General features: G+C 40.6%; 2 protein-coding genes across 2 annotated transcripts; both read right to left on the bottom strand.

The window, feature by feature from the left end:
- Window positions 1-2,060: 2,060 nt before the first annotated feature.
- On the bottom strand, window positions 2,061-3,169 carry LOC128228426 (uncharacterized). Its single transcript, XM_052939735.1, has 2 exons — window positions 2,830-3,169; window positions 2,061-2,380 (listed from the first exon to the last, which is right to left on the bottom strand). Exons 1-2 carry the CDS (start codon window positions 3,167-3,169, stop codon window positions 2,061-2,063), a joined length of 660 nt encoding a protein of 219 aa, XP_052795695.1.
- Window positions 3,170-4,986: 1,817 nt separating this feature from the next.
- On the bottom strand, window positions 4,987-9,444 carry LOC128240897 (beta-hexosaminidase-like). Its single transcript, XM_052957886.1, has one exon. It carries the CDS (start codon window positions 9,363-9,365, stop codon window positions 6,687-6,689), a length of 2,679 nt encoding a protein of 892 aa, XP_052813846.1. The 5' UTR covers window positions 9,366-9,444; the 3' UTR covers window positions 4,987-6,686.
- Window positions 9,445-11,324: the final 1,880 nt, after the last annotated feature.

The raw sequence follows: 11,324 nt of genomic DNA on the forward strand, positions 1-11,324 counted from the left end.
GGTTATGACAATGATCATTTGTAACCTGCATGTTGCTTGTCATAACAGTTTTGTATTTCATTTAATTTCGATGTCAATACATTGCAAAAGAAAAACAGGCGGTTCTTATATTTTTAAACTGTATAAAACACGTTCTTTATCGCGGAGCAAAAATAAAAAAAAACAGTGAAATCCATGAGTTTATACATGTTTTCCAAACAAGGGTTGTTTGTTACTTTAGTTTTAAATTAAATGAAAATTTAATGCACAGTTTTGTTTACCTAACATCTGGGAGAGGGACAAATTTAATCCTACTCCCAGCTAACTTTGAGTTTTAAATTAATTTCTATTTTTTGTAACAAAGGTTCGATGTTATTAAGTAATAAATCATTTTAACGTTTACCCATCAAAGTATGCCAACCTGAATCGAATGTGGCATTAAATTGGTAATAATTAACTAATTAAACGTATACTTGCTTTTATTGTTACCAGTTACCACTTTCTATTCTATTTTTTTTGCGATTGCCAATAACGACTTCTGTATATTCTTATCTGTTTCTGCGTACTTGTCAGATGTCCCTTACTAAGGGCCCACGTCACAGAAGTTTGCGTAGCTTTATCGCTATCGATGTGAAATCAGTTTGTCGAGTGCGCGCCAAACACTCTCAATCTGAATTAACAAGCCAAAAGGTTTTCCGGTTTAACATCGAAAGATTTGGCTTGTTTTAAATTTTGTGATTTGATGATTTCGTGCAATGTGTATTTCTTTGGACCGTCTGGTAACCGCTTCTTTAAAATCGCAAAGCAAGTTCCTAAATATAAAATTGCAGTTTGGAACATTTGGAAATGTCATTAAAAATCTGCAAATGGAAATTTCAATATGATTGCGTGATATTTTGTTGTAAATGCGTGATGTAGTGTGGTGCGCATTCCGACATCTACACTCTACTGAAAATGACATCGGGGTAGATAACAAACAGTTATTTGGCAATATTATTGAGAAAACAATAATAATTGACAAACATAAAAGGCCCATGGAACATAGGCGTTATTGGTAGAAAACCAGTAGAATACACAATTACATAAAATAGATCCCCGTCATGTATGTTACAAATAAAGCTTCGCACAGACGATTCATGACCAATTTTTTTTAACCCTTTTCACTTTCAATTTCATGACGTTCATCATTTGATAATTCCAGCATACACTTTCGGAAATGACCGAACGATCCCGAATATTGGTAAGCCTAGTTTTCGTACACGGAAGTGAATGAAGCGAAAAAACAGCATTTGAATACCGGAGACATACGCTGAAAGGAAATGTCGTCTGTAAGCTGAGTTTTGTTATTTAAGACCATATGCCGCATTCAAGGTTAATATTTCATTTATGCATTACACGTGACTGGCGGAAATCTCCGACGGTCTTCTTCGGCTTTATACGTAAACTCGATTTATCTTTTTCCATTAGGCTACCTAAACAAAAAATATAATATGTTGGGTTTGTTGAAAAACACACACTCGAATGCAATAGAACTACAAGCAACCCGTAATTAGTGATGAAATCAAGTATTATTATGAAAAATACCGTCTACGAGCTCAAAATAAGGTGAAACATACACTATATGTGACTTCAAATCTTCATTTTTTTATTACATGTGATCATAGACACTGTCAGTAAGACACTTATAATAAGATTGAATCCAAATTTAACAGTCAAGACCGTTGGACGGTTTACCCAAATGGCTGTGTACAATGTATGTAGTGAATAAGTTGTGAAGATACAGCTGTACTGCTTAACATAGACGTCTTCAGCCGAGTGCCCATCTGTCACTGGGTGTTTCGCCCCTTATCTCGGTACACCCTCTTGATGGCGGGGCAGGTAGTGGTGATCAGTCACTACCTCGTCTATGTTGGCTTCCAAGTCGGTTCACTGCGTCGTAGCCAGAGCCAACTGGACGCCCTCTCTGTAGCTCCCCCAAGAGCGTGGACGGCGGTCTTTCTGACTCGTCCCTTGATGCCCACAGCTCCCAGCATTTTCCACACTGACTGTGATAGAAAGCCTCTGCCTCCAACTTCCACTGGTTAGAGCCACGTCTTCCAACCCCTCTCTTTACATGTGTCCACCAAGTCTTGGTATTTTCCCTTCTTCAGTTCGTATGCCTCCTCGCATCTCTCTTCCCAGGGTTCTGTTAGCTCCACCAGTACAACCAGCTTTGGAGACCTGGACCAAAGTACTATGTTTGGCCAAAGGGTGGTATGGGCCACTTCCTCTGGAAACTTCAACTTTTCCCCCAGATCTACCAACATATCCCAGTTTTCCGATTCTTGTAGGATGCCGATACACATTGTTTTTGTCGGCTTCTTCTCCCCTTGTCTTACAAAGCTGATTAACTGGGGGCTGTCTGTTTCAAGGGTCTCTCTTTCCTTATCTCATTTTTCTAAGATATTTGACATCTCTCTTAGAACCTGGTCATGCCGCCAGGTATACCGCCCTTGCGCCAAAGCTGTTGGGCAAAAAGATAGAATATGCCGCAGCGATCCGGAATTCTCCCACAGAAAGCAGGAAGGGTCTTTTAATAACTTCCACTGCTTCAAATTGGTTGGAGTTGGTAACATGTCATACACCGATCGGAGAAGGAAACTCAGTTGAAGTGGCTCATACCTCCATAGCTCCTGCCATGTGATTTTCCTCCCAGGTAAGTTCCACTTTGTCCAATTACCCTAGGGTCCAAGTTGTACCGCCTTTGCCGACCGTGCCTCCTCTTCTGCTCTCCGAATTTCTCCCTGAACCATGGTTCTCTTCTCTACGTTATCAGAGTTCTCTCACCGCTGCTCTTACTGATTCCCAAACCTTCTCTACCCTTGTTTGTAGTGCCTACAATATCCTGGTGTTTGAGACTGCTTTTAGCCTGTTCTACAGTCAGGCTCACTGACCATTTCCTTCCCGTTCTAACTTCTATTCCTGCTCCACTAATCTTACCATCACTTGAGTCTCTGAGTGTTAGTAGCAGGCGTGTTTTAGCGATCTTGTACTCCTCGACGAGGGAGCTAATGGGCATCTGCAGCTTTGTTGACTTGCCGTAGAGTCCGATATTGGTAAAGGAAGGTGGAAGTCCAAGCCACCTTCTCAGGTGCTTGCTAATTGCCTGCTCCAATTTTTCAACTGCGCTGATGGGGATTTCGTTGACCATTTATGGCCAGATGAGTCTAGGCAAGAGACAATGCTAGAATATCCATGCCTTGATCTTTCCCGGGAGTTCGTACTTGTCAATCCTCCTCAGCCCCTCTTCAATCTGCTGTATTAGCCTGTCTTGGCTGCGAGAGTCCTTTATTGTGGAATCAAACCACTTCCCTAAACACTTGATCGGGTAGTTGACAAGTGAAGGGATTTCCTCATCTTGTATGTGCAGCTCGAACTTGTCAGTCACCTTGCCTTTCCTTACTACCAGACACCTTGACTTGACTGGTTTGAATAGCATTCGTGCCCAAGACACAGTTTCAAGTGCTTTGAGGATCCATCTCGCCTGGATATGGGTTTCTGTGGCGACTGTCATGTCATCCATGAATCCCCTGTTTGATGGGAGCCGGATCCCAGTGTTTTTTAAGTGGGCCTCTTGATTCCCTCTCTGCTGCATTGATAATCATGTCCATGCCCATGACAAATTAAAATGACAGAGATGGTGCATCCTGTTACAGTTCCTTTCTCGAGTGGTAACCAGTTTGTTGTAAAGTTGCCACATGAGAACCTCAGGTTGACGTTACTGAAGTAGCTCATGATCAAGTTGCTAGCTTTGTCTGGTATATGGTAATGATGTAGTGCGACCTTGATTAGCTGGTGGGGTATAGAGCCGTAGGCGTTTGCTAGGTCGAGCCATTCTACTGTGAGATGCTTCTGGTTCATCCTTGCCTCATGTAGCAGTTGTGTGAGTGCGCTGGTGTGTTCTACGCAGCCAGAAAATCCTGGAATTCCTCCCTTTTGGACATAGGTATCTACATATCCATATCATGTAGGTTGTCATTCGCTTGGCAAGTATAGAGAAAAATATCTTCCCATCAACACTCAGCAATGAGATGGTTCGGAATTGCTGGACAGTTTTGGAGTTCTTCTCCTTTGGGATCATGCAGCCCGCGGCCAGTTGCCAGCACTCTGGAATTGTTCCTTTCCTCCATACTACACGCAAGAGAGACCACAGTGTCCGTAGAAGCTTTGGGCATTTCTTGTAAACCTTGTATGGGATACCACTTGGACCTAGGGTTGAGCATGAACATGCCTTTTTTCACCACATCATTGAACTCTTTTGTGCATACCGTAAAAATGTCTTGGAATACTTTTATCAATGTGCCAGTACACTGCCTCATCATTTTCATGATCTAGGTGCTATGCACATATGCATACACTTGTCTTCATTGAAAAAGAAACCTTATGAATAATTGTGTGTAAATGTATATCTTAAATTTATTTTAAAACTCTATCACATTCAATCTGCAATTTAATATTTTTGATTTGAACTGACCCCGTTTATGAATTTGTATTGCATGTTATCTTCCGAGTCTTATTTTCAATGTTACTCACGGTAGTGATAAATGAATCGATTTATCGATGTAGTGGGCAGCCTTTCAGCTAAATAACTTCCCGTTTTAGCTTAAACCGGAAGATAGTGGCATTGTCATTTTGTGCAGACTTGATTGACCGGTGATATATCATCTAATCGATAACGCAACGCTTATTTTATAAATATTACTTGCATATGTCATGCATTCTGCTTGGCTTCTTGTCAATTTTATGTTGTTCTTTTCGTTTAATCCAACAAAAACACGGCTGCTGTCAGTTTCAGTTTTAGAATGCCTAGCTAGGAGAACTACTTTTATCTTTTTTACCCAATTAAAATGCAGAGCGTAGTGATGCATGATACATTTAAGTGACGTGTGGGGCTATAGACTAGCTCAAAAACAATGACTTTGTATTGTGTGTAAGTGTACCGAGGAGATGTTCACTAACAACTGTTCATTGCTGAACTACAACAACAATAACACAATATTTCTGGGTTTCTTAGCCGTTATATTGTATTCCAGTGTGGAACAAATAAATATACAACTCAATATCTATAACAAGATAAAGATGATTCAATGGCATTTGTACGAAATATATTATTAATAGAACCATAACACTTGAAAATTAACGTTATTTGGATAACAATCAACAATATGTTAGCGATACAAGTCAGCTATGATATATGTTGAACTTATTTACCAAATTATTTTGTTAATATAAACTTGAAGTGTTGCACAATTTTCCATTGTGCCTCATGTTTAATACCTAATTCAAGAGTCATTAGTAATACCAAGATAAGTTGAAAGTTCGAATTTAAGGAAACAAACTTTTTAAACTGTTCTTGGCGTTATAGGTTTGGACTAGTGAACATCGCGCAATTTCAAACGGGAATTAGTCAAACACTGTCATCACTTGTCACTTGTGTGTTCCATAATCCTGTAACATGTTCATGAATGGCTGACTTACACTTTCTTTCCCATTCATGCTTACTTGCAAATTGTTGTTATGCCATATTTGCCATATATTATGAAAGCTAAAATATCAGAAACAAATCAGACTAGTAAGTTTTGCAAGTCAAGGTAGGCATGGCATTAGCCTATTGACTAAGACTTGTCTTAATTTCATGTTTGGGTCAGCATGACATCATAATTGGCCCGGAAATGTTAATTTTATCTTCTCATCCTTTATTATTTTGTAAATTCCGAGAACACGTGCAACGTCCGTGCGTGTTTTATTCGGCACCCCTTGGATCCACTTGATGCATTTCCGATGGGGTCGTCCCAGGAGAAGAAACTGGTTTGAAGTAATATACAAGCCAAACGTTCGTTCCCGTAAAAAGTTGCCGTAACACTTTTGTAACATTAGGATTTCATAAGCTTTTGGCAGCTCCCAGTAATGTTTTCATTGAGATCCATAAGTTTATAACAAAACACTCCCCATGTCAGTATATGCGTCTGTTCTACTGATTGTGTGTTTCCAATGTCATATCATATTATTATTGTCTTTCAGAACTAGAACCTGACACTTTGCTGAGTTTTAAAAAAAATATTTTCTATTACAGCGTGATTAAAACAGACATATAAATATTCGTCAAGGTCCTTTTTTGACATTTAAGATAATTATCATGTCGTTGGCTGGAGTAGGACATGCGCACACAATATTATGTCTCCTAAAACTGCTACTACAAGCATTAACCATGTGCAGTTATACATGTACATAGAGGATATAGAACTGTGGCATTGGCCGGGTTCATATCCAAACATGGGTTTGAGCTATATCTACTTTCAAAGTACATGTAATACTCAAATATCTTAAACGGTAAAATATCAACACAAGCTTTGTACATCTTTAGAAGGAACGAAAAAATAAGAATTGTCAAACGAGAGTTTGGCATCGAGAAAAAAATGAATATAGTTTCGAGTTATTTTAAAGCGTAATTATTACATTCCCGTCATGAAGTCATACTACAACTGTCATTCTTTTGAAGGCCAAACTGAGAGGGACATGGTTAGATAAAACCATCTATTTTGACAATTCTTACAGTGCCATCCCGCCAACCATCCCTTGCAGTACTGCCAGTGCTTTGATTTGTAATAAAGTCGGAGCACTGCAGCTCAAGTAAAATTTAGGCGAGTGCAAAATAATGAAAAATATGTTTACATTTTAAATAACCTTATAACAGCAATCAACAACAACATATTAAATACATGATTAACATCGAAAGATGCGCTTGATCTACTCGATGTAACTATGTAGCTGATTTCTCTACTTACGCGTTTAGAAACGTTTGATTTAGTTCTTAGCAATATGCTTTTAGATTTTCCAAGTTTAACATATTCGGGAACATGTTTCCAATTTTTCCCAGCATCCATGCTTACTTCTACTTGAAGGTTTTTGTAAAGCGTGTTAACTTTCAATAATTTCTTCTGCTCGGAGACAAGTGCCCCTGGTGGCGGGAGTCTGTAAGATAGGCCGTTCGTTTCGAGCCATGGTAACTCGTTCTGGCTGATGGTGCTTAGAAACTTATCCCAATCTTTGGCTCTCTCAACAACCCGTAGCTCAGTGTTTTTGATAGATTCCCATTCCGCTTTGTGCCATGAGCGCTCGGCGTATGCCAGAAGCCTGGGAAACACCATAAAAAAGAAATCCTCCTCTGTCCGAATTGTTTCTCCCCATACACATGCTTCCATCCCAATGATATTTTCTGGGTGGATTAACTCAGGACAATTTCCAGGAACTGAACACAAGGTGTCTCTGTCTATGATATTTCCCATACTGTTCACGTCGGCGTTGGCGAAAATATCATCAGGCATAAATTTGAAAACTTTAAAAGTGTCAATAAACCTAGTCGCCCAGTATAAGCCCCGTTCAAGTGGGTCTGGTTCATAAGGATGGTCAAAGTACAGATGGGTGGCCATAGAGAGGATAGTATGATACCCGGCATTAGCAAACTCAATCGCGCGTTTCCCTTTGCCCTGTTCCCATATGGTATTCCAGGCATTCACATACATTTCTTTTTGTTTAAAACCAGATCGCTTATAAGGTCCAACGCCCAACTTATACAGACCGTCTTCCCATGCAGCAATACGCACGCCATGGCGCAATGCAATATCCGAAAGCGCTCGTGTAAACATGTCTTTAAGTTGATCGTAAGTGTACTCCTTTTCTCCAAACATGTTCATGCATGCTGCAGACTTATCCCAAGACATGTTCGGCACTTCGTCAGCACCGATGTGTATAGTATCAAGCGGCTGAACGCCTTCGTAAATCTTAGATAGTTGTTCAAATAAAGTGTCTACAAAACGATACGAAGCATTTAAACAAGGGTTTATGTTTGCGCCTTTCCAGCCATTCATCCCAACAAACGAATACCCGGGATCTACCAGCATGTATGAAGGCTGCGAGGAGCCTTCTTCGTCCTTATTACCTTCCCTGTACTTCATGGCAGTAACGGCCGCAAGAGAATGACCGGGCATGTCTATCTCTGGGATAACTGTGATAAACCTTTCCTGTGCGTATTGCAGTATCTCGCGAAACTCTTTTACTGTGTAAAACCCAGAACCGCTGTTGGAAGAATAGGGACCGGATCCAAGACTTGAATTGAGACAGTATGTGTTTTCCAAATAATGGCATCTCCGAGCTGTGAACTTGGTTAGTTCAGGTAATGAAGGTATTTCGAGTCGCCAACCTTCGTCGTCTGATAAATGCATGTGCAACGTGTTCAGTTTGTACCGAGCCATCGCGTCAAGTAGTTTCAATATCGTTCTTTTCGAGATAAAATTTCTAGCGACGTCAACCATAAAACCGCGATAGGGAAAACGCGGTTTATCTCTTACAAATACATCCTTCACAGAATGTGCGTCAGAAAGAAGCTGCAGAAATGTCTGAACTGCGTAAAAAGCTCCAGTCGAGTTTTTATATAAAATGTTAATTGTGTTCGCTCTTGTCTGGCTATCAATACTGTATTCCTCAGGCATATACGAATTATTACGCTGTAAATTAATGCAATATTTGCACGGTGTATGACTTGCGACACTTTTGTGATTAATGTTTAATTTGCTTGACAAGTGTTTAGCGATATTCAAATCCTCGTTGTGGGCCATGACAGACCATGTATTGTCTATCTGAATTGTATTATCAGATCTTACGTGCATCAACATCGGTGTGGGGAAAACACTGTCTTCATAACGGTCCGATAAGTCACTGTGTAAATAATCGTAATAATGGTATCGATCTGCTGCTGAATACGGGTTGTACGTATCGCCCGGACCCCTTTTCCATTGGTCGGGGCGATTAAAGGGCTCCATAAATCTCACATCGTCTCCTTTAGTACTTTTGATGGTTTTCGGAGGACTTGTGTTAGTTGAAGATGCGACGTACCAGTTTGGAAACACGTCCGATGTCGATGAGACGTGTGCGTATTGAACTGTAACTTGCAGGTACTTGCCTGATTGTATACCAACAAAGATGTCCTGGACGGGCTCCAAATAGTGAAGTCCCCCATTTTCGTGCTCGAGCCGGAAACCAGAATCTCGATTAACCTCTAGTCCCTGCCGAAGCATATAGAAGTAAATTCTCCAGTTTCCGAAAAGTATTTCTTTGCTACCTGAGTTAGTCAGGTTAACAACTAGAATCGAGTAGTCCTCAACTCGCACTTTAACTTGCATGTATGTGGCAATGTAATCCATTTCCACTTCCTCGTAGTCTGTAATGAAAGCAGCGTTTCCATTATATGTATATGCCAATGCACAAACAACTGTTACAGTTAATATAATACACAGTACAAGTTTTCGTTTACTTCCTGTATTAAACATTGTTCTGTACAATATAACCATTTTAGTTTCCGCTGTCTTCCACTGTATTATAAACTATACTATTAACAAGCTACATTATATGAATAGCCCGTTAGCAAACTGTATAATACGTCAACTGTTATCAGCGCTTAATCACTCAAGCAAAACTTCATTTTATACAGCATACTTGCTAGACGCTTACCACCAGCTTTGGTCGCACACCGTCCAGGACATTTTTTACTAGAAAGTTTTAAGAGAGTAAGTTCATTTATCTTTGACGAATGGGACCTGTCGATGTATCCATAAATGAATAACATAACACTGGAACCATTTATTATATGCTTTATTCTATAGTTATCTGACTAGTCATAGTTGTCAAGCCACGTGTTCAGTGTGCTATATGCAGGGTTTTCTGCATTGTAAAACGAATCTTTGACCCATTTAAGGTGTAATAATTCGCCCGAAAGTTCGGCAACATAAGGTATAATATATATGACCAAAAACTGTCAACACCTACTATTTCTCGACGAAAAAATTGACGCGCATGTCCTTCGACGAAGATGCACAACTATATTTTACGATAACACCTGCTGTTCTGGACATGTGCGTGAAGCAGGCGTGTACAGGTGAGTATACAACTCCTTGACACACTTTGCAGTTTAAAACGCCGATCACAGTGTAAACACTGCCTGGTTGATTCGCTAAATATAAGTCGATGAATATTAAACTGATTTTTAACCATGCTTCTTTTTTATAACAATAAAGATCAATATAAACTATACATCGGTTTGTCGTCCTCAAGATGAGAGATACTAAATAAAAATATAACTTTCATGTACTGCAGCTGTGTACGGACAAGCGAAAATACCTGTGCAATAAAGATGGCTTGTCTAGCCACATGTAAGCAAGTTTCAGGTATGAGCGATTATTTGCGGACTGTCACACAGTATATGGTACAATATGTTTATGGGGATATTTGAACAGTAGAAAACCCTGCCATTGGTAAATCGTTCGCGCCATAAAGCAAATTGTCTGTTTAACGGTTTGACGGACAATGCTTTTCCAGTTGGGGAGGGGGGTATAAATTTAAAACTATTTTCTGTACTGTTTACGGTTTAGCGGTACACTTGAACATTACGATTGGCTTCAACGGCCATCAATATATCTTGTCGCGGAGGGGTGGGGGTCAATACGTTTGGTTCGTCAAAGTATTTGAAATGACTTATATAATATAAGTTTATTTCACCATTGTTTACCATTTACAACAAAAGCTTGCATCCCTGTAGAGATTCTATTCCTTTTTGCCATTAGTTTATAGTTTATACTCACTTCTTTAGCTCGGTTGTGACCAAAGCTGATAGTTGTAGAATTTCACTCTCGCTTCCGTTTCCTGGGGTTGTAAACCAGTACCGGTGTCCATTTTAAGAGGCTTAAAGAAAGTGGGGAACAAACCCACAACCTCTTGGATGAGAGGCAGACACCTATACCACTAGACCACTCTCACCCTGGTGGGGACCAAACCCACCTCTTGGATGAGAGGCAGACACCTATACCACTAGACCACTCTCACCCTGGTGGGGACCGAACCCACAACCTCTTGGATGAGAGGCAGACACCTATACCACTAGACCACTCTCACCCTGGTGGGAATCGAACCCACAACCTCTTGGGTGAGAGGCGGTACCTATACCACTAGACCACTCTCATCCTGGTGGGGATCGAACCCACAACCTCTTGGGTGAGAGGCGGTACCTATACCACTAGACCACTCTCACCCTGGTGGGAATCGAACCCACAAACTCTTGGGTGGGAGGCGGATACCTATACCACTAGACCACTCTCATCCTGGTGGGGAACGAACCCACGAATTTTTGGATGCGAGGTGGACACCCATACCACTAGACCACTCTCACCCTTGTGGGGACTGAACCGACGACCTTTTGGATGAGAGGCGGACACCTATACCACAAGACCACTCTCATCCTGGTGGAGATCGAACCC

Source organism: Mya arenaria, chromosome 1 (assembly GCF_026914265.1).
Source record: "Mya arenaria isolate MELC-2E11 chromosome 1, ASM2691426v1".
In the NCBI taxonomy this organism is placed as follows: Eukaryota; Metazoa; Mollusca; class Bivalvia; order Myida; family Myidae; genus Mya; species Mya arenaria.

Excerpts from the sequence above, each read along its gene's own strand:
- LOC128228426 (XM_052939735.1), bottom strand. The coding sequence starts at position 3,169 with ATGGTCAACGAAATCCCCATCAGCGCAGTTGAAAAATTGGAGCAGGCA. Across the intron at positions 2,381-2,829 it reads TACAAACAAGGGTAGAGAAG|ACAGCCCCCAGTTAATCAGC; the intron begins GTTTGGGAATCA and ends CCCTTGAAACAG.
- LOC128240897 (XM_052957886.1), bottom strand. The coding sequence starts at position 9,365 with ATGGTTATATTGTACAGAACAATGTTTAATACAGGAAGTAAACGAAAA.